Source organism: Herpailurus yagouaroundi, unplaced genomic scaffold (genome assembly GCF_014898765.1).
Source record: "Herpailurus yagouaroundi ecotype Mexico unplaced genomic scaffold, PumYag 139, whole genome shotgun sequence".
In the NCBI taxonomy this organism is placed as follows: domain Eukaryota; kingdom Metazoa; phylum Chordata; class Mammalia; order Carnivora; family Felidae; genus Herpailurus; species Herpailurus yagouaroundi.
This window is the reverse complement of record NW_024412394.1, coordinates 67347594-67374318: the sequence shown is the minus strand read 5'-3', so window position 1 is coordinate 67374318 and position 26725 is coordinate 67347594. Positions and strand designations below refer to the sequence as shown.

Here is a 26725-nt window from a genome sequence, read left to right as displayed (position 1 = left end):
ACCACTTCCCTGAGCCCCACGATTCCGTCAAGTCCAGGCTCAATTTCCTCCTTTTTCCAGAGGCTTTCTCCCAAAAGAACCAACCCTGGGGGCACCACTTTGCCTCTAAAACACACCACTTTGCCTCTAAAACAATATTTAACAACTGTCCAACTCATTTGGTGTTTAGCACTAAGGAGTGGGGGCCCCTGGGTGGCTTCGTCCGTTAAGCACTAAAGTGTGAAGCTTTGCATTTGTATGTATTGGTTGAGTATAGGTCCCGGCAGCAACATCTTGTATTACACTTCTTTATATGCCTGTTTTTAATTAGCATTTAAGTGTATTAAATGCTAATTATATATGTGTGTGTGTGTGTGTATAAATGTGTGTGTGTGTGTGTGTGTATATATATATATATATATATATATATATATATATATATATATATGAAATAAAAACAAGCCTGGCTGGGTAGTAAAGCTTTTAGGGGGAGGGTCTCTGCAAAACTACCAAAGTAAATTTCTAAGGCATACACACAGGTGGTTCGTAGAACAGAAAGGCACATTGGTTATTTCTTCCTGTTGTACCTGGTACAGGTTGGTGTTGCTATAAATGTCCTCCCAGATACTGTCATAGTTGCACTGATGCAAACTCTGGGAAGCCACGAAAGCTGGATGAGATGGAGCCAGCATGACTGTCTTCGCCGCGTGGTCTTGGAGCACTTGCATCACTCGCTCAGGGCTGGAAATCTCAAGGAGTACAAGGGGGAAATGAATGGTTGGGAAAAGCGTTATTCCCTTCTTTTCAGCAAGAAGGTGGTCATGTACACACGAATAGGAAAGCAGTCCCAAGTGGGGCTTTATTCAGTTAAAAAATAAAATCATACTCAAACATCAAGATTCCCTTACATATGTCCATCCAAGTAACATTGTAAGTATTCAAATACACATAGGAGCTCGTTTAAAATTGTGTGACAACCCTTTAAACACAATAGCAGGTTGCTCCCCTAGAGGTGTTGTGGGACCAGTGAAAATATGAACACCCATCATTTTGGGTACAAACCCTGTTTGCTATTAGGAAGCTGACAGGAGATAGAGGAAGAAGAAGCTGGGTAGTGTGAGGGAAGCCCAGGCTTTGTAAGGATGCAGACTTGGGCTTGCATCTCTGCTGGAATCCTGTTCTTGTTCTGTCCTAACAAGAACACTAGGATGTATCTCCCCAGATTGCTGCAAGAACGCCTGGCATGTAGTAGGTACTGAATAAATGTTCCTTCTTTTCCGGAAGTAAAGAATTAAATAATAGTCCCAACGCTGAACTCCTGCTGCAGTGATACAAGTATTATGGAATTTCAATCATTTTAATATCACAAGGAACTTCAAATATCATTTAGTCCAATCTCTAATCAAAATCCCAATGGCGTTTTTTGCATAAGTAGAAAAATTCATCTTAAAATTTATACAAAATCTCAAGGGACTCCAAATCGCCAACATAACTTTGAAAACGAAGAACAAAACTGGAGGACTCACACTTTCTGATTTCAGACCATATTACAAAGCTACAGTAATCAAAATGGTGTGGTATGGGAATAAATTGGACGTATAGACCAACAGAATAGAATAGAAAATCTAGAAATAAACCCTCGAGTATGTGGTCAGATGATCAAAAGATGTCAATGTCATTCAACAGAGAAGGGACAGTCTCTTCAACAAATTGTTTTAGGACTGGATATCCACATGCAAAGCAATGAAGTTAAACCTTTATCTTATACCAGACACAAAAAAATTAACTCAAAATAGATTAAAAATCTTAACATAAGACCTAAAACTATAAAACTCTTAGACAAAAACAGGGAAAAACCTTCATAACATTGAATTTGGCAATGATTTCTTGGATATGACACCAAAAGCACAGGCAAGAAAAAAGCAACATAGACAAATGTGACTACATAAAACTTTAAACTTTTGTGCATCAAAGGATACAATTAACAGAGTGAAAGTCACCTAGGGAATGAGGGAATGTATTTCCAAATTACATATCTGGTAAGAGTTTAATATCCAGACTATACGAAGAACTCCTACAACTCAACAACAACAAATAGAATAACCCAATTTAAAAATAGGCAAAGGACTTCAATAGACATTTTCCCAAATATGATATACAAATGGCCAATAAGCATATGAAAAGATTCTCAAAATCACTAATCATCAGAGAAATACAAAGTAAAACCAAAATGAGATATCACCTCACATCCATTAGGATGGCTAATATCAAGAAAGACAGGAAGAAGGAGAAGAAGAAGGGGGAGAGAAGGTAGTTGGGGAGGAGAGGGAGGAGGAGGAGGAGAAGGAGAGGGAGGGGGAGACAGATGGGGCATTGAAGGGGAGGAGGAGGTGAAGGAAGAAAGAACAAGGAAGGAAGGAAGGAAGAAAATAACATGTGCTGATGTGGATGTGGAGCAATTGGAACTCTTGTGTACTGTTGGTAGTATTGTAAAATGCTGATATTTCTATGGAAAATAAAAATTAAAAACAGAATTACCTTATGATTCATCAATTCCACTACTGGGTTTATATCCAAAAGAATAGAAAACAGGGTCTCAGAAAGATACTTACACATCCATGTTCATAGCAGCATGATTCATAATAGCCATGAGGTGGAAGCAACCCAGATGTCCATCAACAAATAGATTTTTAAAAACATGGTAGATACACACAAGAGAATATTATTCAGCCTTAAAAAGGAAGGAAATTCTAATGTCTCCTACAACATGGATGAATGTGGATGGGTAAAATAAGTCAGTCATAAAAAGACAAATACTGTATTATTTCACTAATACATGGTACCTAGAGTAGTCAAACGCATAGAGACAGAAATTAGAATGGTAGTTTCCAGGGAATAGGGAGAGGGAAGAATGAGGAGTTATTGTTTAATGGGTCTACAGTTTCAGTTTGCTAGATGAAAAGTCCTGGAGGTGGACAGTGGTGATGATTATCCAACATTATGGATGTACTTAATGCCACTAAACTGTACACTTAAAAATAGTTAAAACAGGGCAACTGGGTAGCTCAGCTGGCTAAGTATCCAACTCTTGGTTTCAGTTCAGGTCATGGTCTCACAGTTCGTGGGATCAAGCCCCATATCAGGCTCTATGCTAACTGTGCAGGGCCTGCTTGGGATTCTCTCTCTCCCTCTCTCTCTGACCCTTCCTTGCTCATCATGAAGTCTCTTTCTCAAAATGAATAAAGTATCTATATATGTATATGTGTGTGTGTGTGTGTGTGTGAAGAAAACGTATGTATGTGTGTGTGTGTGTGTGTGTGTGTATAATGGAATATTACCCAGCCGTCAAAGAGAATGAAATCTTGCCATTTGCAATGATGTGGCTGGAGCTAGAGTTTCTTGTGCTAAGGAAAATAAATCAGTCAGAGAAAGACAAATACCATATGATTTCACTCCTATGTGAAATTTAAGAAACAAAACAGATGAACATAGGGGAAGGGAAAAAGAAAGAGAGGGAGGCAAACCATAAGAGACTCTTAACAGTGGAGAACAAATGTAAGGTTGGTGGAAGGGAGGTGGTTAGGGTTGATGGAGGGGTGTTGGGTGGGGGGATGGGCTAAACGGGTGTTTGGCATTAAGGAGTGTGCTTGTTGGGATGAGCACTGGGTATTCTATGTAAATGATCAATCACTAAATTCTACTCCTGAAACCAATATTACACTATATGTTAACTAACTAGAATTTAAATAAAAACTTGAGACAAACAAAACTAGGTAAAATAGTAAATTTTATGTCTATTTTACTACAATCGAAGAAAAGAGGGGGAAATAATGTAAAGAGATCCCATGTACTCTTCACTCCATTTCCGCCAATGTTAACATCTTGCAAAACCATAGTACAGTATATCACAACCTGGATATTGACCTTGATACAGTCAAGTTATAGAGCAAATGCATCACCACAAGGATCCCTTATGTTGCTCTTTTATAACCACACTTCTTTCCCTTCCTCACCAGCCTCTCCTTAGCCCCTACAATCCACAAATCCATTCTCCATTTCTATACTTTGTCATTTCAAGAGTATTGTAGAGGGGCGCCTGGGTGGCTCAGTCGGTTGAGCGTCCGACTTCAGCTCAGGTCATGATCTCACGGTCTGTGGGTTGAGCCCAGCGTCGGGCTTTGTGCTGAGGCTCAGAGCCTGTGCTCAGAGCCTGGAGCCTGCTTCGGATTCTGTGTCTCCCTCTCTCTCTGACCCTCCCCTGTTCATGCTCTGTCTCTCTCTGTCTCAAAAATAAATAAACATTAAAAAAAAAAAAACTTTAAAAAAATTAAAAAAAAGATTATTGTAGAAATGGACTTATACCATCTTTATGCGATTGACTTTTTTTCAGTCACCTAGTTCTCTGGAGATTCATCCAGGTTCTTGGGTATATCATTAGTTTGTTCTTTTTTACAGCTGACTGCTATTCTATGGTACAGATGTACCACAACTAGTTCATTTACCCTCTGAAAGACATCTGGGTTGTTTCTAGATTTTGGCTATTGTGAATAAAGCTGATAAAATGTTTGTGAAAAACAAAAGGGAGAGGAAATCTGGCCACATGCTACCACATGGATAAATCTTGAGGATACTACCCTAAGTGGAATAAGCCAGTTACAAAAAAGACAAATACTATATGAGTCCCACTTATAAGAGGTATCTAAAGGTAGTCAAATTTAGAAACAGAAAATAGAATGGTGGTTGCTAGGGGTTGTGGGGAGGAGGAAATAGGGAATTGTTGTTTAATAGGTACAGAGTTTCTGTTTGCCAGGTGAAAAAGTTCTGGAGATCTGTTTCACGATAATGTGAATATACTGAACACAACTACGTGCACATAACATGATTACTATGACAAATTTTATGCTGTGTGATTTTTACCACAAGAAAAATAAGATAACTTCATCCAGTATTTCTGTTTCACAGATGAGGAAACAAACTCAAGGACGTTTTGTGATTAGACCAATGTCACACAGAGCATTAGTGCTGAAGCTGGACTGAAATGCAGCTCTTTTGACAATTGTTACTTTCTACTGAAAACTAACAGGGCTATAAAACTTTTGGAATTAGATTAGAACGTTCCAAATAAAGCTTTCATAGAAAATCCATGGCTAATATTTCTTTAAAAGGGAAAGAAAATTCAATTTTCTGAGAATGATTTTAGCAAGAATTTTATCTACAAGGGAACATGGTTATTTTCTTACCTTCAAAAACTTTGCTTGGAGTTGCATTAATGCATCAATTCTTTTCCGTTCTTTTAGTTTGGTCAACATCTTCTTTTGCCAAGGATCACATTTTGGCTTAATCTAACGGACAAATATGTTCATACAAAGTTACAACATAACAGAATGGTTCTAAAAAAAGTTGCAAGCAAAGAGATTCAAGGGCCTTCTGAAATGGGATCTAATCTTGGTGCTAGAAAGTTTGCCAAGATCATGGGACATCTTAGAAAGGGTCTGCATGGGTTCACAGATCCATGGAGGGAGATGGCAGCAGCAATTCCTGTTGGTGCCTGGCCTACGAGATACATTACTAGCTTCAACTGGGAAGACACAGAACCATCCATGAGCAGGAGGGACCCTAAATCCATCAGTGTTGGGCACCACACTTGATTTATGGGGCAAGAAAAGTGTGACCACAAATACTCCACAGTAAAAATTTACCTTCTGCATTAATAGGGTATATTTCAAAAACTAGACCCATAGCTGTACATACATCAACATACTCATAACTCTCAAATTTATATCTAGCTCTAAGCTCCAGTCTATTATATCCAACTATCTCCTTGATATCTATAGTTGGAAGACAAATGTAACAATCTAAAACAGAAAGTCTGGCTTTTCCCATACCAACCACCTATTTGCTCAAGCCCCAGGAGATTTCTCTCCTTTCCCACCGCCCATCTTACCATACAAGACTTTTCTTTCTCTCACAACTAGTTGATCCTCATTATTCATGGATTTTGTATTTTAAAATTTTCTACTCACTAAAATTTATTTTTAAAACCCAAACCAATAGTAGCAGATCTATCCAGGTTATTCATGGACATGCAAAGGATGGTGAAAAATTGGAGTCATCCAACCCCACATTCCCAGATGAGGTCAAACAAGGTGACATTCTGCCTTCTTGTTTCAGTTCTCATACTGTAAACAAGTTCTTTTTGTTTCTACATTTTCATGTTTTTTACTGATGATGTCACTGCTTAAAATGGCCCCTAGGTATAGTGCTGAAGTATTCCTAAGTGTTCCTAAGTACAGGAAGGCTGTGATATATGTTATAGAAGATATACATATGCTTGATAAGTTTTTTTCAGGCATGAGTTATAGTGCTATTGGCCACAAGTTCAATGTTAATGAATCAAAAACATATATTAGTCTTTAAACAGAAACACACATAAATCAAGGTTATGTATTGATCAGTTGACAAATAAACCTTGTATTTTCCCTATGAACAATGGTTCTGTATTTGTTAATTCAGTGTTTGTGGCAACTTTATAGAACATAGTAACCCCAAACAATGAGAATCCACTATACTTACCACTACCCAAAATCATCTTGTTTAATCTGCTTCTGTATTGTTTGTAAATTGTGTATCTCCAGCACCAAGGGTCATGCCTCACACATAGTATATACTCAATGAATAGTTTTTGACTAAAAAGCTGGATTTACACAGCTCACTTATACCTTTGAACGTTATTCTTTGTTCTAGCCAAGTAGCCAAGACCACTAACAACAAGAGAGTTCTGACCCAATAGAGAGTACAGGATCATGGGGGCTTTTCAGAGAAGGCAGGTCAACATGGCTAACTTCAACATGGACCCAAGGCAGGAAGGAGCTGGGGGAGATTGGTGTACCTACCGTTGGTCCTACGGGACAGTTTGCTTAGGGCACTGAGGCGAGGGGAAAATAGGGACCCGACAGACCTGGTGCTACCAGGTTGCTTGGCCTGCTTGTAGGACACTTTATGACCATGCTGACATCACTGACAGGTGACTATCACTACAGGTCTCTTTACCTTTATAAATGAAATCCAGTTAGCTTTCTTTTTCAAGGCCATACCAGGTCCTGCCAAACCCAAATTCTCCATAGTAGCTATCTTCGCATCATAGTCTGGAAATGTTTGCATTCTCTGTTGCTCCATAAAGATGCTTTGAAATTTTTGGGAAACCTAAACAGGATGAAGGCAAAGTTTTTCTTAAAGGGTCAGATAGCAAATATTTTAGTCTTTGCAGACCATATATATGGTCTCTGTTGCAAATACTCAACTCTGCATTTGTGGTATGAAAGCAGTCATAGTAATATGTAAACTAATGGGCATGGATGAATTCCAAAAAAACTTTATTAAAAAACAAAACAAAACAGGTGGTGGCCTGCAGCTGTCATTTGCTGACTCTGCTCTAAGGAATTAGAGAACCAGAATAAACAGTACCCAAATATAAGAACTCTTCCTACACGAACAAAAAATTGTTGTAATGTGATTGATTATCTTGTGAGCACAAGCACTGCACATAACACTGTTACAAGAAAATCAGAAGTGGAGGGGGCGCCTGGGTGGCTCAGTCGGTTAAGCATCTGACTTCAGCTCAGGTCATCATCTCGTGGTTCACAAGTTTAAGGCCCCGCATCTGGCTCTGTGCTGACAGCTCAGAGCCTGGAACCTACTTCAGATTCTGTCTCCCTCTTTCTCTGCCCCTCCCCTGCTCACACTTGGTCTCTCTCAAAAATAAATTTAAAAAAACGTTCAAAATAATCAGAAGTGGAAACTATTGCTATGGAAAGGAAACAAGCTGTTCTTTTGGAACAAGTTTGCTCAGCAGCTTCATGGGTTGGTTGGTTGGTTTGTTTGTTATCATTGATGATAGCTACTGTGTTATCATTTATTTTTGTTTATTTTGACTCTTTTAAAAACACCGTCTTATTCCAATTCCAGTTTTTGTTTATCACAATGCTTGCTGATAATGAGGGTAAGGTACTCCCTAGAAGGGCTCTGCTGCAAAGAAAGGCAAGAGCTGAAACATCATCACCTTCAAAGAAACCAGAGGACATGTGATACCACCGGTTTCAGGGAGCATAAAGAGACCATGTTACATATTAATAGAAATAATCCTAGTAAAATCATGCTGGAACAAGCACACATGGAAGTGAAAGTTGAATGTCAAGGCAAATGGTGACAGGGAGGACAGTGGCTCCTTCTTACACAAAGAGCATTCAAACACATTCAGATTTTAGTTTTGCCTGTTTGGATCAATCAATTTACTATTTTTCCCTAGTGAATACATATACTTGCAAAATTCCACACCCAGACCTAAAGTAGTATCTTTATTGTTGATGCTTTGGCTGAAAACTTTATATTCTAAATTTAAAGCTATCCATACATAATTCTATTTTTTCCCTTTGAAATGAGTTTTAACATGGTTTCTATTAATACGAGTTTTTTTTTTAAAGGAAGTGCAACACTGTGTTACAGTTCAGCAGACTGCATGACTTTAAAAAATTACTCATAATATAAAACTCTATTGAATTTAAAGAATTTTTGCCAATAGGAGAGCTACTACAACACATTCCGAGAATCGAAGGGCTCAAGACACTAGACAACTCCATTATGCAAATCTTCCAAGTCTTGGCTACTTTTATACCATCTACTATGGACTATAAACTACTCTTTCTTTAAATTCTACAGAAAAATAGGGGCGCCTGGGTGGCGCAGTCGGTTAAGCATCCGACTTCAGCCAGGTCACGATCTCGCGGTCCGTGAGTTCGAGCCCCGCGTCAGGCTCTGGGCTGATGGCTCAGAGCCTGGAGCCTGTTTCCAATTCTGTGTCTCCCTCTCTCTCTGCCCCTCGCCCGTTCATGCTCTGTCTCTCTCTGTCCCAAAAATAAATAAACGTTGAAAAAAAAATTAAAAAAAAATTCTACAGAAAAATAAATCCTGTGATCCTTCTGTGTTGTATATTCAAGAGACCCAGTACTCTTACAGAGGGGAAGTTCAAGTGCTATCTAAATCTCACCTATTACAATTAAATTTTATCACTCTAGAAACAATTGAGGCAGGATAAATATCCAACTTTGTGGCAAACAGTAGTGTTTTCTTTCACGAACACCTATCTTTGTATTAAGAAAGAGCCCATCAAGTACCAAATTAAAAAGTTCCATTTCCTTAGTAGCATCCCTTAGCTCTTCCACGTCATATGGGATATTAAAATGGGAGAGCAGGAGCCTCAGCTGGGGTTTCAGTCCTTCTCTTTCAGTCACGTGTTGGGGCAGGGAGAAAGCAGCTTCTGTTCTTGTCAGCCCTAAAGCAAAGCAAAGCAAAACAAAACAAAACAAAACAACCAAAACCAAGAACACTAAGACCAGTAAACACTAATCAGGGAGGGAAAATGGAGTGTTCTGCGAGATAACTGAAGGCAGGAGCTTCTCTGTTCACAGGGAGGCCCATTCTGCTCTTTGCCCAAGCTTCTCTGGCACAATTTATAGGCCAGGCCATCCTGGGCCATGCCTATCTGACAAACCCTTGATGCTGGCTTTCTGGGGGAAGTAGCAAGGACCACTCACCTTCACACAGCCTGTAGGAGAAACCCAACAGACCCTTTGAAGAATGACTTAGTGGGAGAACTACCTATAGTCCTTTGTGGTAAACAAAGATTATGATTTATAAATTAACCAACAAATTAGAAGAAAGTGAGAGCTTTTATCTCCTTTTGCCTGGCTCACTCCTGCTCATTTTTAAGGACCCAGTTCAGACGGCCTTCCTCTGAGACGCCTTCTTTGATTCCCTACAACTAAGATGGCTGCCACTTTGGGTGCTCCTGTGTCACCCTGTACATATCCCAAGCAAATATGCCACTCAGAGTAGAAACCTGATTAGGTTTCTTAGTTATCTATAACACAAGGTAAGGGCAGGAGGACCATTAAATTGATTCAGATAAGGAAATTATTTTTTAAACATGTAACAGTAAAACTGAAAGAGACCTTAGGTATCACTTAATCTGAAAGGTGTATTTTGGAGATGAATAAATTGAAGCCCAAAGAGATGAAATGACCTAAACAGGCCCACGGTGAGGCCACCACAGAAATATATCTGGAACCTAGTACTCTCAACTTCAAGTTCATTGTTTTTCTCCCTCTCTCTTTATTTGCCAGTTATAAAGAGGGAGATAATAATGTCTAAGAAAAGTATTTTTCTTATTTTTTCCATCATAAAATATTAAATTAATACTTGTTTATTAAGAAGATATAACTTCTTGGCTTATAGAAAAATGTCAAGCAAGATCAATGCCATAAAACAACACATGTGCAAAACCACAATCTTCTTTCTCCACATTACCCAAGGAGAGAGAAGACTGATTTCTTACCTGAAATGCTGGTATCTACAGGGTCTAGAGATCCAGAACTCTGGATATTAGGGTCGATGTCATCAACACATACATTTTCATTCTCCTGACAAGCCTCAGGAAATTCATCAATAGCTACACTCAGCACTTTGGAGATGGGCAAATACTGGAGGGACTATAGAAGGGCACAACCAAGAGGCCACATGTCAACTCAATTCTCACAGAAGCTTCCAGACTTAGGTTCAGGAGCAGCCCTTTGCTTTGATAGAGGAGGAGATAGAGGTGGGTCTTAGTAACCTGCTCAAACATGGGGTGCTAAATCTGGATCTGGGAGACTTGTTGTGGTCACCAACACTAAGCAACCTGAACCTCTAAGTGGGTCTACATTGATCATGCATCCATTATGGACAAGACACTGTGTGAGGTATTAGGGATACCAACAAGAATAAGACATGGACTTGGGGCACCTGGGTGGCTCAGTTGGTTAAGCCTCTTGACTTTGGCTCGGGTCATGATCTCATGGTCCGTGAGTTTGAGCCCCATGTCGGGCTCTGTGCTGATGGCTCAGAGCCTGGAGCCTGTTTCAGATTCTGTGTCTCCCTCTCTCTCTGACCCTCCCCCATTCATGCTCTGTCTCTCTCTGTCTCAAAAATAAATAAACGTTAAAAAAATTATTAAAAAAAAAAGAATAAGACATAGACCAGCCTCAAAGAGTTCACAGTTTAATGGGGGGACAAAGACTTATGAGCACAGTGTTATTATGTCATGTGACTGGGGAGAGAGGACTCACAGGTAGACACCATAGTGACCAACTAGGGAAGGACTGAAGTTAGGATGATGGCCAGTTTTCTGGTTTGGGTAATTCAGTGGATGGTAGTATCACTGAGATGAGCCATAGACGAGTAGGAAAAGATTTAGGTAGCAAAATAATAATCTTCCTAAAATAGACATATGATCACATCACTCCTTTCTGATGCCTCTAGCCTGGGTTACAGCCTCTCATTGGTGACTCTATTTACTCTGTGATTATACTTATTCTGTTCTTTTCTATTCCATCCTATTCTTTCTTACCACATGGTATTTCAGTTGAATATTTACTTGCTCATTTCCCTTCCAGCCTGGGACCCAGTTACTTTTTTCAGCAAAGCCCATATTGTTGTTTCATGGCCCTGGACATGTACCTGGCATGTATTAGACCCTTATTAGATACTGCTGAATGAAAAAGCAGATCTAAATGGGACATCATATATTCTGAACAAGATGATGAGAATAAGAACTTGCAGAGTGAATATGAAATAATACAGCAGACACATGTTTGAAAAAACTAAATTAATGGAGTGGTTTCATTAGAGCAAGTTTTCAAAAAAAACGTTTTCAAAGGTTTCAAAGAAAAAAGCTAATGACTATTTTCCTGTCATTCGTAGGGCAAGGAGAACAAAGAAGCAGTGACAATCCAAAAGTAGGTGACAGGTGTGAAAAAACAATGCTGACCATCATGGGAGGGCACTATATTATCATATAACTACGTTTCACATACCCGTAGGTAGTGGTGAACAGTCCTGAGCGAGTGTAGGTGACATACAATCCACTTTGTGTAAATAGTCAGGTCTTCTTGTGTCACTAAGTTAGAAGGATTGTTTTTTCCCAGAAGGAAGTTTTCTCGTGCAACAGATAATCTTTCAGCTCTCTGAAGGGCATCATTGTATTCCTGCATAATGTAGGCAACTTGTTTCTGTTTAAGAGGAAGGCAGAGTCAGAACACGATTATTTGCAAGCTGTTCTCTTGTGTCATTTGCTTCCAAGCATAGGCTAATGCTGTTTGGGGGCCAAATAAGAGGCTCCTAGAATATCAAAATTCTTTCACATTCTGAATTTGACTGACAAGGGCAGCAGTCATATTCTTAGGAGAGAGAGAAGCAAAGAGTCAGTGCATTGGATGTTTGATAACTATAGGGGGCTTCTTAGCTTTTTATCTATAGCACAGGAGGCCAAATCCATGAAGAAAAATGCATTTTCTTTTTTTTTTTCAGTATATGAAATTTATTGTCAAATTGGTTTCCATACAACACCCAGTGCTCATCCCAAAAGGTGCCCTCCTCAATACCCATCACCCACCCTTCCCTCCCTCCCACCCCCCATCAACCCTCAGTTTGTTCTGTTTTTAACAGTCTCTTATGCTTTGGCTCTCTCCCACTCTAACCTCTTTTTTTTTTTCTTCCCCTCCCCCATGGGATTCTGTTAAGTTTCTCAAGATCCACATAAGAGTGAAACCATATGGTATCTGTCTTTCTCTGTATGGCTTAGAAAAATGCATTTTCTATCATACAAAAGTTCCTTTAAATCTCATCCTTAAAAATAGTTGCCATTATCTTCTGCCACAGGCAGAACAGGTAAATAGGTGCATCCATTAGTTCCTTTACCATCTTTAGCCGTGACTTAAAAAAACTGAAAAGCTACACTGTTGAAAAACAGTATGGAGATTCCTCAAAAAATTAAAAATAGAAATATCATATAATCTAACAATCCCACTTCTGGGGACATATCTAAATAAAACAAAATCAGTATCTCAAAGAGATATCTGTATTCCCATGGCCACTGAAACATTATTCTCAATAGCCAAGATACAGAAACAGTCTAAGAGTCTGCTTATGGATGAATGAATAAAGAAGATGTGGTATATTACACACAATGGAATATTATTCAGTAATGAGAAAGAAGGAAATCCTAACACCTGTGACTGACGTTAGGAATGGACTTGGAGGATGTTATGCTAAGTGAAATAACTGAGACAGAGAAAGACAAATACTGTATGATTACATGATGATTTTTTTTAAAAAGTTGAACTCATAGAAGCAGAGAGTAGGACAGTGGTTACCAGGGACTACAGAGTGGAGAAATATTGGTCAAAGGGTACAGATTGGCAGTTGTGCAAGATGAATGAGTCTAGAGATCTAATGTACAGGTATGATGACCATACTTAATAATGTGTATTGACAAGCTTATTGATCATTTTGTTTCATTATAAAAAAGAGGGGTGCCTGGGTGGCTCAGATGGTTAAGCATCTGACCCTTGATTTTGGCTTGAGTCATGATCTTACAGTTGTGAGATAAAGCCCTGTGTCAAGCTCTGTGCTGAGTGTGGAGCCTGCTTAAAATATTCTCTCTCTCTTTCTCTCTCTCTGTCTCTCTCTCTTTGTGTCCCCCACACCACTCTTTCTCTAAAAAAAAAAAAAAAAAAAAAAAAAAAAAAAAGCCCATAGGTTCTGTTCTTGAGATTCCTACCTTGTAAAGAGGATAAAGTTGCTCCATAATCTTACTGTGCCGGCAAAACCTCTTCCATCTAAGCATGTGTAAATATTTACTCTGGGCCAGCTGGGTAATTCTCTCTGTATAATACTTTAACAAAAACAATGATAAAAATTAACACTTAGAATACAATTAGAGTAGAAAGACTGAAGTCTTAAGAACACTAACAATAGGAAAATCACTCTCTGGTTGCTTCAAAATGATGGATTTTTCCTACACGAAGATCATAAAATTAAGAAACCTGGCTCAAGACACCATTAAAATTTAAATGAAGCAAGTAGTTATTTCTAAATCTATATGATATGTTGCCAATCTAATAGATGGTACTTTATCATTTAGTCAACAATTTTAGCAGTGACATAAAAGCCTGTACAATTGTCTAAGGCTACACTGAAAATTTCTTAAAAACTGAAGTTATAAGTCTAAAAATACGAAGCACATTATAGGTAAAATTATAGCTTTTAATCTTAGACCAGAAATTTTATTTATACTTAAAAATAGTCAAATAAACCAACCATTTTTAATGTTTTATTTATGATAATAAATATAATACTGGCCATGATGGAACAGGTAGGAACAGACTCATCCTTCCATCATAAATAACTAGAAAATAGGACAAAATAAACAGGACAACTATTTTCTGACATAAAACAACACACAATGCAGGACTGTGGTCCTTGAAGGACACAAATGCTATGAGCCCTATAATCACCTTGGTTTTCTGCCTGAAGAAGGCAGTTTCTGAACAACAGAATAAGAGAGGAAATCCCAAACAGAGCACGGCAGTCTCTCTGAGTTAAGGAGAGAGAAATTGAAGCTTCAGAGGCTGAGTCAGCTGGAATTTGCAGGGCAGAGTACTGGAGAGAGGGATGTTGTGCAGAGAAAGGGCTCCAGAAATCTGCATGGAGATTTCTTTGAGTGTTTTGCTGACTATTAAACTATGCATACAGAGGGTGAAACTCCATGAGGCCATGCAAAGAATAACTGACTAGGGAAGTATAAACTGAATAGTTCTCACAGTTCATACAGGGACAAGAAATGTTCAAGTTCCAGTTAAAGGGAAGAGTCCTCATTGCCACCTGACACGTTCAGTGGAGACACCAGAAGAGTCACACTTTAGTAATAAGGATAAATGATCTTGAGTGAAAGTTAGTCTAAACTTGATCTAGCTTGATACCAAGCCTTGAAAGTATGAAGCCGATCTACAACTTAAATGCCTGTCAGAATAAACTCTAATAGTCTTTAAAAGGAATTTAAAAAACCAGCATTCATTGCTGGAGGGGTTGTGGGTGAGAGGGGTGGGCTAAAAGCATAAGGGGCATTAAGAAAGACACTTGTTGGGATGAGCACTAGGTGTTATACATAGGGAATGGATTTCTGGAATCTACTGAAATAATTATTGCACTATATGCTAACTAACTTGGATGTAAATTAAAAAAAATCAGCATACAAAAATGTAAGATTGAAATGTGCAGTGTCAAAAAAAATTACTAGACATGCAAAGAAGCAGGAAAATGTGACCCAAAAGCAGGAGAAAAATTAATGAAGAGAATCAGACCCAGAAATGGCACCAGTGATGAAATTAGCGAATAAGAACTTTAAAAGAGCTAATATACTAATATGCACAGCATGTTCAAGGACTGAAAGGAAGGGGCACCTGGGTGGCTCAGTCAGTTAAGCATCCAACTGTGGCTCAGGTCACGATCTCATGGTTCATGGGTTCAAGCGCCGTGTCGGGCTCTATGCTGACAGCTCAGAGCCTGGAGCCTGCTTTGGATTCTGTGCCTCCCTCTCTCTCTGCCCCTCCCCTGCTCACATTCTATCTCTCTCTTTCAAATATAAATAATCATTTTTTTATAAAAATGATTAAAAGGAAAATGTGAACATAATAAGGAGAGAAATGAAAAATACCAAAAAAAAATCAAATAGAAGTACAAAAGAAAACTACAATATATGAAATGAAAAATTCATTGGATATGATTAACAGCAGCTTAGTGCAGAAGAAAAGATCAGTGAACTTGAAGATATAGCAATAGAAACTATACAAAATGAAGCACTGAGGGAAAAAAAAAGACTGAGAATAAATTAACAGCTTCGTTGACTTACAGAATGATACAAAGTGATTGAACAAATGTCTAATCAGAGTCCCAGAAGGAAGGAAGGAGATGGAAAATATATTTAAAGAAATAATATTTGAAAACTTTCAAAAACTGATGAAAATGATAAAAATCACAATCCAAGTAGGTCAACCAACTCCTAGCAAGAGAAACATAAAGAAAAACTCATCAAGGAATACCACAGTCAAATAGCTTAAAACCATTAGAGAAAATCTTTTTTTTTAATTAAAAAAATTTTTAATGTTTATTTTTGAGAGAGAGAGCAAGCACAAGCAGGGAAGGGGCAGAGAGAGAGAGGGAGACACAGAATCTGAAACAGGCTCGAGGCTCTGAGCTGTCAGCACAGAGCCCGATGAAGGGTTTGAACTTGAGAACAGCAAGATCATGACCTGAGCCGAAGTTGGATGCCCAATGTACTGTGCCACCTAGACACCCCTAAGAGAAAATCTTAAAAGCACCCATAGAACAAAAGGACACATTGTGTTAGGAAATGAAAACTATCTATGCCAGAAGACAGTGGAGCAACATCTTTAAAGTGACAAAGGAGAAAAACTATCAACCTAGAATTTTACATTCAACAAAAATACCTTTCTAAAATGACGGCAAAATGAAGATTTTTTGCAAAAAAAAAGCAAAGACAGAGAATTTATTCATGGCCGATCGGCAGTACAAGACATGTTAAAGTCTGTTCTTTTTTTTTTTTTAAGTTTATTTATTTATTTTTGGGAGAGAGCGAACACAAGCAGGGGAAGGACAGAGAAAGACACAGAATCCAAAGCAGGCTCCAGACTCTGAGCTGTCAGTACAGAACCCAACATGGGGCTTGAACCCACAAACTGTGAGATCATGACCTGAGCTGAAGTCAGAAGCTTAACTGACTGAGCCACCCAGGTGCCCCTAAAGTCTGTTCTCTAGACAGAAGATAAATTATATCATATGGAAGCTTAGGCTACACCAAGGTTTCTTAAACCCAGCACTATTGACATTTGGGACTGGATAATTTGGGGTGTGGCTATTCTGTGCATAGTAAAATATGTAGCAGCATCCCTGGCCTCTACCCACTAGATGCCAGTAGGAATCCATTCCTCTCCCAAATTGTGACAAAATGTCTCTAGACGCTGCCAGATGTCCACCATCTCCAGTCTCCCCTTCTCTTCGCTGACAATCACAGATATACACCAAAGAATGAAGAGTGCCAGAATGATAGGAAAGTGAATCTTAGATGACGGTAATGACAAAAGTTTAGGTGGCAAATAGAATCTCAACATCTTTTATTTCTTTGTGATTAATTTATTCATTAATTGCTAGTTGCTAATGAACTAATTTGTATGCAGAGTGAGAATATAACTCATAACATAAGAGTAAAGAACAAAGAGTTTTAAAAACCAAAGCAATACATGCTTATTATAAGCAATACATGCTTATTCATTGTTCTGCCATCCAAAGATAGTGATTGCTAACATTTTGGTCTACGTCCTTCAAGTGTTTTTTCTATATATTATATGACCGTTATTATGAAACACACACACCTTAGTTTTTGTCAACTAATATTACATAATAACAGAATAGTTTCTTATGCTAAGAAATGTTTTAATGGTAGAACAATATTCTATCCAGTATTATGCTATTTTTCTTAACTCTCCTATTGTTTGATATTTAGGCAATTCTGATTTTTTCACTTTTATTGTAATGTTGCAATAATAATCTTTATGGAAAATGTTTTCTACCATATTTTGAGTTATTTACTTAAAATACATTTTCAGAAATATATTCCCTAGCTAAGTCAACAGGTTTTGAGGGCTGAGACTTTCTTAGCATTGTATTGCCTCATAATACCAGCACAGGGAGTAATCGATAGAAACTTAGTCAATAGTTTAGTGATGATAACTAAATTTCTATTAATTTCCAGATCTGTTTTTCAAATTGCAGCATGACTCTTACTTACCTGCAACAGAAGCAAAGGTAAATTTTCAGGAGTGTACTCTCTTCTTAGGCAGCTCTCTAGCTCCCTCTGCATGACATCTGCTTGAACAACAAGGGGCTTTGACTCAGCCACCTGAACCCCCAGGCAGCAGAACAGGCAAACAAAGAAATAAGGAAGAAAAATTACCATTGTTTACGACAGCAAATGATATTCAATTTCTGATAGTTTTTACACAACATGTTATACTGTTATACCTCGGTTTCCAAATAACGAATTGTAATAGCACGAATCAAGAAACTGTAAAATTTCAAAACATCACAAAAAATAGGTATCTCCAAAGAAGTAGTGGCCTACTCTGATCTAGCAGTGAGCATTGGGCTGTTTTGCTCTCATAACACTGTCAATAACATCAGCTGGTGTTTGATGAAAATAAAGTTTTCTTGCTAAATGTTTCAAAAAGTTAGCAAAATCCAGTGTATTGTTGTATTACAATACAATTGTGTATTACAATTACGCTCTCCTACTCACCTGTAAAGTTTTCTTTAGAGCCAATTCCCTTTCTCTTCGAAAGTAAGAAATGTCCTTGGGCATTCGAATAGAGCTGCAGAAAGATTTATGCAATAGAAGCTGTAATTATAGAAACTGTAGTAAACCAAATTATAGATAGGCCCTGATTACTCTTCAGAACTGCTCATTTCTAAATAACTATGTCATATTATACTGGATTATTGAGAGCATGTAAAGACCATGTGCTTCTGTCTTAGTCTGAATCTCTCTTGTGTCTAACTCATGTTTGCTAAGCCTTTCCATGGGCCAATTTTCCTTTCCTTCACTCTAACATGGTTTTTCCTACTCTCCTTGATTTACCTCTCTATTTTCAATTCCAGAGTACCGGAAGAAGCACAATGATTAAGATTCCCCCCCACACACATATTTCCTCCAGTAACCTCATCTCTAACGAGTACTATGCTTATCAGACATCTCTTTCACCCTACACAAAACTAGTATCAGTTTAAACAAGATGTTTTTATTGTTGTGTTCTTGCTAATTTATTAAACATGAAATACTTTGAAAATTATTTTAACTGAGTTGTACTGTCTGAACCTAGTCACGAAGGAGTTGTTTGCACCATGGGCTCTGACAGGAGAAGGCACAAGTAGCACAGCCGTGGGGCCCAGTAATGAAGGGGGACCCTGTGAAAGGAAGAAGGGAGCTCTCCCCATTGGGGGTAAGATATACTCCAAGGCTTGGCAGCTTTGGGAACATCAGAGTACAGCAACCCTGTTATAGACATCACTTTCTCAAGATAAACTTTGCAGACATTGGCAAGGAAGCCACAGCTGGTAGCTGTGAAACACATGTGAGAAACCACCTAGAGATTTGAGAGGGATTGTAGGCAATGAAATTCAGGTTAATGTTGTTCATATGACCCTATTAGTCCCCATGGGTAAGTTTTAAGGAAAGATGAAAATAGACTGTTCGTTTGTATCCTTGTCAGCAGGCCCTCTACCCCCACTATAGGCAGTGGTCCTGTGAAAAGACCAGACAGGAGGTCCCTCAGCTGCATGAGTCTAAGCAACTCACTGAGCCATTTGTGTTGAATTCCCAACTGAAGTTGGAGATAATGCCTCCCTATCTCCTCATATCTTGGCTTTGATGAAAAAAATGAGGCAAGCTCTGAAAAAGCCTTAAGAGTAAAAGCACTAATAAATCAAAGCTGTAGTTTCTGTGATTATTGGGTGCCTGAATCCTGGCTGCAACCTCATGGAGGTGGAGAACCAGTAACCAACTAGAAAGGGAACAGGCAGTCAGGGAAACAGAAGAAACCCATCCCTTTCCTGCCCTCTTGTCTTCTGATTTTTTTGGCATGCTGGAAGATTGAGCAGTGTCCTGGGCTTAGCTGCTTAAACCTTCTCTTATTCAAATCATGTTTTTCATCTCAGTTCATCTCCAAGTGTCTATGAATGACTTAAAAGAGTGGTGTGTACCTGAACCCGTAAAAATCCACCCATGTGTTCAATCTAGTATTGTTTATTCAGCATACAGTCATTCACCTATTCACTCAGCCAAGCACTTATGAGACATTTAACCACTACAAAGACCTGGGTTTGGGGGTAAACTGATAAAAGAAAACCAGAAAAAAAAAAAAAAAGAAAAATTACCAAGGCACCACTATACTACAATTCTTAATAAATTTTTGAATCTAGTGGGTAATGAGAATACTAAAGTGATTATTTGAAGTGTACATTTTCCATTTTCCTTGGACTCCAGAACCTAGCACAACACCTGGAAAATAGAAGGTGCTCAGTATTGATCGAATTAATAAGTAGATTCTTCCAGGTGCAGTGATAAGTGGTTTGGGGGGAGTAGAGAAATACAAGTGTCCAGAGATTTCCCATCACTCTATTCTAAAAAATAAAAGAGACTTCAGGAAGACTTTCTAACACATGTACAAAGAGGAGACACTTGTTTGACCCTGAGACACTGAAGCTGTAACAATATTGACACTTGATCTTTGTACAGTGTCTTCTAGTTTTCAAAGTGCTTTAACATGCATTACCTCACTTGATCCTTATAATATAGGCAAGGTACATATTTGTAACCTCATTCTTCACAAAAAGAAACCAAAGTTGAGAGAAATAATGACTTGCGTGGTTCCATTACTTTTTCGCTTCGTCATACAATCTTTGATCTGCTTCCTACAACCAGTGGCTTCAAATACAAATTATAAAACACACTAAATACTAGTTCTTCAGAATCATCTTTGGAATGAGGTAGTAATGCATGTATTTACTGCTTCTTTCCTTGATCTTCTTTCCCCAACCCTCACCATCCACATTGTGTTTACTTGGCTATTCAACCTAACAGGGACCTCATATTGTTCCTCTTGACCAATTGTAGCAATAATAGAAAGAGAGGGATTTGAAGGTCCTGAGCCCATGAGACTTGCCACTTAGGGGCTGATCTTTTTACTTGTTTCTTCAAAAGAGATTGCTATCATTGGATGCATTTACCTATAGAAAAGCTCCTAATAAAATACCATTTGCAGAATTCATTACCGAATATCTAGTATTATTTCAGTTTTTATATGCCTCATCAAAATCAAGGTCAAATTCAATTAAAATATTTTTGGAAAAAATGAGACCTCTTTGCACTTAGCATGATTTGTATAATAGCATCTGGGACTTTAAATTTTTGTTTTTTTATTTTTTTAATTTTTGAGAGAGAGAGACCGAGCATGAGCAGGGGAGGGGCAGAGAGAGGGGGAGACACAGAATCTGAAACAGGCTCCAGGCTCTGAGCTGTCAGCACAGAGCCTGACACAGGGCTTGAACTCACGGAGCATGAGATCATGACCTGAGCTGAAGTCGGACGCTCACCCAACTGAGCCACCCAGGCGCCCCATAGGATTTGGAACTTTAAAACAGTGGTATTTGTGAGCACTTTTCTATTTTCCTTGGTAGGATATTGCCTCTAAATGTCTTAGCAATACTAGAATACAGGAAAAACTCATGGCCAGCCGTAAAATCTGAGCTTGAGATAATGCCAATTGCCTATATAAACAATAAGAGGGAGCTGAGAGAGACTATGGGGTGAAAGTGGGAGCTGAAGCCCCTGAAGACCATGCCTTCTCACTTTACCTGTAAGCTTGATGAGTCTCCTGTTCTTCTATCTCAGACTTTAGTTCAGTCAGTTGCAAAGCCAGTTCTTTTTCTAACTGCTGGATCCTTTCTGTGGAAGCGATCTTATAAATTTCATCCATGATTTGCATTTACTGTTTTACCATATCCTGAAAAACAAAGAGTACAAAGTTTCTGTGGCTGACTGACTCCCTTGGTAACCTTTATCCAGTGTATGAAACTTTGTCCCTCTTTCTTCAAGAAGTCATGCCAACTTTGTGATAATGTACGCTTTTGCAATTTGAGGAAACAGGCTGACTAGACTGTTGTCATTTATGATTTAATTACCATTTAGTAAATAGTAGAGAAAACAGAAATCAGAACCTCCATTGACTATGTTCAGCCCAGTTCACCTTCAGAAACATCCCTACTCGAGCTCTGATGATGGTGGTTTATTAAAACAAGAATGCCTCCCTCTGGCCCAACCTCTGCAGTCTTCATAAAGGCTTGTGGGAATTACACACTAAATGTTATTAACGGTGGTTAATGTGGTTAAGGTTGACTTATAGTATCACTTCAACTGGAACAAACAATAGGTGGGTACGGGATCCCTCTACATGCCTAGAGCATTTCTCCATAAGCCTTTTTTGAAGCCATGGACGTCTGACTAGGGAGAATTTATTGAGGATGGAAAGCAACCTAATATGATCATGATCTTTGCACTTTGGGATTTGCAAGAAAATCACAGTTATGCATTTAAATGTGCTTTCTTAACTCTGAATGCTTATATTTGGCATACTGCTTTTACCGTTAAATTAAATAGTTGATAATGCCTCAGCCCTACCCCATCCAGTTCACAGCCTGTCAAATACAACACAGTTATTTACTAAGAACTTAGTCAGTAATTCTCATACAACACAAATTAACTGCAAGACCCAGAATGGGTCCCACGATTTGTAGGGGATTCAGAAGATGATGTGTTTCCTGTGCTACTGCTGCTACTGTCCTGGATATGTGGGATGAACTAATTCTTGGGTCACATTAGACAGGTTTAAAATATTTAACCCTTCCCTTTTTGCTTTGACATTTCTAGATTTTCATTTTTTCTTTCAGAGATATTTCATTTTCACAAGTTAATCTGCTGTCATTCCAACAAATAATTAAGCTGTAGAGATGTTTTGTGTAGAGGCTTCCTTTGGGGCTTATTTATTCTTTTTATAAATATTAGGAATGGAAATGAGCATGCATGCTCAGTCTAGGTTGTGAACCTGCTGGGTAATAAATCTGTCATGTTTGGCACACTGCTGGAGCTCAAAAAAATGCATTGTTGTTCCTAGCAAAAGTAAAATGTTGTTATGAAAAATATTTGCCACTTGGCAGTGTCCTTTCAAGTTGGGCAAACAGTGAAACAGCTGCCTTAACAGCTGCATTCCAATCAGCAGCCAAGAGTGGCAGCAACACAGGCTGGCTGATTCTTCTTGCAAAGGATGGACATTCTGCCTTCATTTCCTGATCAGTTTCAACACTTCGCAGCTCAGAAATGAGAACATTTAATCCCGCATCGTTTAGCTCACTGCACAGTGAAGTAAAGTATTCACAAAATTAACATCAGGAGAGGTCAGTCTTTGACAACTATCCATGAGATGGATCCAACCCAGAGGAATCCATGCCTGTTGAGCGCACACATCTAGTGCCAAAGAGACAAACAGCTCTGTGTATTGGAAGGCGGGATAGGGTGGATTCCATTAGTGAGTACCTACCTGTTCTGTATCAGGCAGGCACTGGGCCTTCTTTTAAAGTTCCCACAAAGAGAGTCTCAAACTTATTCAAAAGCTTTTTAAAAAATAAGTAAATTTAATTAATTATTGATTGTAACAAATAAAAAACCTGCTTAAAAATGGTAAAATCTAGGGGCACCTGGGTGGCTCAGTTAAGCATCCGACTTTGGCTCAGGTCACGATCTTGTGGTTTGTTGAGTTCAACCCCGCATCAGGCTCTGCAATGACAGCTCAGAACATGGAGCCTGCTTCTGATTCTGTGTCTCCCTTTCTCTGTCCCTCCCCTGCTCACACTCTGTGTGTGTGTCTCTCTCTCAAAAATAAATAAAAAATTTTTAAAAAGTGGTAAAATCTAAGCTCTCAGACAAAGATAGTAAGATTAGCTTGAGCAGTGTTTGTGGGTGTTCAATGGGTGGTTAAGGTGGGCTTTGATAGACTTAAAGAAGGCATGTTTAGAAGAGAAATACTGAGTAACTAGACTCTTCAGGAAAATACTGTGTCAAAAACTTCAAGGTGACTGACTACTAAAAGAATAAAAATGCAACACAGACCCTCTCAAACAAGTAGAGGTGGGAGGTAGGAATGAGTTTAATAAATCCAACAGAAATCAGGAAAAGAGAGAAAAAAGAAAAAAAGTATGGTAGAGATAAGTTCAAATGTATCAATAATTATAATAAATGTAAATGGATTAAGCCCATCTATCAAAGTAAGATTGGTATTATTTCTTCCTTAAATGTTTGGAATAATTCACCTATGAAACATCTCAGCCTGAAATTTTCTCTATGGGAGGTTTTTAAAATACAGATTCAATCACTCTCTCTTTTTTTGATGCTTATTTGTCTTAGAGAGAGAGAGAGAGAAAGAGAGAGAGAGAGAGAGTGAGAGAGAGGGGTAGGGGCAGAGAGATAGTGAGACACAGAATCTGAAGGAGGCTCCAGGCTCTGAGCTGTCAGCACAGAGCCCAACACAGGGCTCGAACCCACAGACTGTGAGATCATGACCTGAGCCAAAGTTGGACGCTCAACCAACTGAGCCACCTAGGCACCCCTACAGATTCAATATCTTTAACAGATTATGATTATTCATATTTTGTATTCCTTTTTGTGTTTATTTTAATAAATTTTTAAAAGAACATTTCATCTAAGTAGATAATTTTTTTGGCATGTTTGTTCATTCATAATATCCTTTCATATTTTGAATAGCTTTTTAAAGATATAATTAACACACCATACAATTAAACCACTTAGAATGTACAATTCAATGATTTTTGGTGTATTCACAGTATTGCATAACCACCACCACAATTCATCTCAGAACATTTTCATCGCCCCAAAGAAACCCCATATCCATTAGTAGTTTCTCCCCATTTTTCTGAGTCACCCTACCCCTAGCAATAGGCAACCACTAATCTACTGTCTACCTCTATAGATTTGCCCATCCTGGCAATTTTATATAAATGGGATTATCCAATATGTGGTCTTTTGTGACTGGCTTCTTTTATTTCACATAATGTTTTCAAGGTTCATCTCTGTTTTGGCATGTATCCAGTTAGCTAACATGCAGATATATCATTCACTTTTATGGCTGAATAATATTCCATTGCATGGCTGTACCACCTTTTGTTTATTAGTTCATCATTTGAAGGAGATTGGGGTTGTTTCTAGTTTTTGGCTATTATGAATAATGCTCTTACGAACGTTCATGTAAAAGTTTTGCCAGACTGTCTTTTAAAGCAGCTGCACCATTTTACATTCTCACCAGCAGTATGTGAGGGTTCCAATTTCTCCACATCTTTGTTAACACTTGTTATTATCTTTTTTATTTTAATCATCCTAGTGGATGTGAAATGGTATCTCATTGTGGTTTTGATTCCCATTTCCCTAATGTCAATGATGCTGAGTATCTTTACATGTGCTTGTCGGTCATTTGTTTATCCTCTTTGGGGAAATGACTATTCAGATTCTTTGCACATCTTTACTTATTTATTTATTTTATTTTTGAGAGAGAGAGAGACAGAGTGCAGATGAGGGAGGGGCAGAGAGAGAGGGACAGACAGAATCTGAAGCAGGCTCCAGGCTCTGAGCTGTCAGCACAGCACCCAATGCAGGGCTTGAACCCACGAACCATGAGATCATCACCTGAGCTGAAGTTGGATGCTTAACTGACTGAACCACCCAGGTACCCCACTTTGCCATTCTTCTAATCGAGCTTTTTGGTTTTTTTACTAATGAGTTACAAGAGTTCTTTATATATTCTAGATACATAGTTTATCAGGTACATTATTTGCAACTATTTTCTCCTGTTCTGTGGGTCTTTTCACTTTCTTAATGCCCTTTGAATCTTTTTACTAGTTTATTATCTGTAGGATATATAGTGTTGTCTCCTTTTACATTCCTACTATTGATAATTTCTGTACTTGTTATTTTATCTTGATCAGTCTTATTAGAGATCTAATAATTTTACTAAGTGAGCCATTTTGGTTTTATTTTATTCTAACAATTCTTAAAAAAAATTTTTTTAATGTTTATTTATTTTTGAGACAGAGAGAGACAGAGCACGAGTGGAGGAGGAACAGAGAGAGAGAGGGAGACACAGAATCTGAAGCAGGCTCTAGGCTTTGAGCTGTCAACACAGAACCCCACACGGGGCCCCAATGAGCTGTGAGACCATTACCTGAGCCTAAGTCAGACGCTTAACCGACTGAGCCCTGCAGGCTTCCCTATTCTTCTTCTTCTTTTTAATTTTTTTTTTAATTTTTTTTTCAACGTTTATATTTATTTTTGGGACAGAGAGAGACAGAGCATGAACGGGGGAGGCGCAGAGAGAGAGGGAGACACAGAATCGGAAACAGGCTCCAGGCTCTGAGCCATCAGCCCAGAGCCTGACGCGGGGCTCGAACTCACGGACCGCAAGATCGTGACCTGGCTGAAGTCGGACGCTTAACCGACTGCGCCACCCAGGCGCCCCTCTTCTTCTTCTTCTTCTTTTTTAAATGTTTGTTTGTTTTTGAGAGAGAGAGAGACAGAGCACAAATGGGGGAGGGGCAGAGAGAGAGAAGGAGACAGAATCTGAAGCAGGCTCCAGGCTCTGAGCTGTCAGCACAGTGCCCCACGCGGGGCTTGAACTCACAAACCGTGAGATCATGACCCAAGCCGAAGTCGGACAACCAACAACTGAGCCACCCAGGTGCCCCAAGTTTTATTTTATTCTAAATGTCTGTTTATGTCTGCTTTATCTTTCACTGATTTCTGCTCATTTATTATGATTCATATATTATTTACATTCATTTACTACACCAATTAATTCAATAATACCAATTATATTGAATTATTATTCATTTATTATTTACATGTTTTTTATTCCTAATCATTTATTATACATTCTTTTTAGTACCTTGGATTTAAACTCTTGAGATTAAAGTTTTAGACCAATAATTTTTAACCTATCTCCTAAATGCATGCATTTAAACTATAAATTTCCTTCCAAGCATTGCTTTAGTTACATCACCATTTTAGATGTGCTTTCATTATTTCTCATTTTAATATTTTCTTTTTTTTTTTAATTTTTTTTTTTAACGTTTATTTATTTTGAGACAGAGAGAGACAGAGCATGAACGGGGGAGGGGCAGAGAG

The 26725-nt window shown here is 38.5% G+C and overlaps 1 protein-coding gene across 1 annotated transcript in view; it reads right to left on the bottom strand.

The window, feature by feature from the left end:
• The window catches only part of LOC121029879 (uncharacterized), a 158122-nt gene extending 134913 nt beyond the window's left edge, over window positions 1-23209 (bottom strand). The window contains exons 1-10 of the mRNA XM_040474338.1: window positions 21337-23209; window positions 18224-18296; window positions 17717-17827; window positions 13631-13744; window positions 11886-12080; window positions 10370-10523; window positions 9150-9307; window positions 7030-7182; window positions 5220-5321; window positions 567-728 (exon numbers count right to left, since the gene is read on the bottom strand). Of these exons, the coding sequence (XP_040330272.1) occupies window positions 567-728; window positions 5220-5321; window positions 7030-7182; window positions 9150-9307; window positions 10370-10523; window positions 11886-12080; window positions 13631-13744; window positions 17717-17827; window positions 18224-18296; window positions 21337-21467 (1353 nt within the window). The 5' untranslated portion in view covers window positions 21468-23209. The remainder of the gene's footprint in view (window positions 1-566; window positions 729-5219; window positions 5322-7029; window positions 7183-9149; window positions 9308-10369; window positions 10524-11885; window positions 12081-13630; window positions 13745-17716; window positions 17828-18223; window positions 18297-21336) is intronic.
• Between the last annotated feature and the right edge of the window lie 3516 nt (window positions 23210-26725).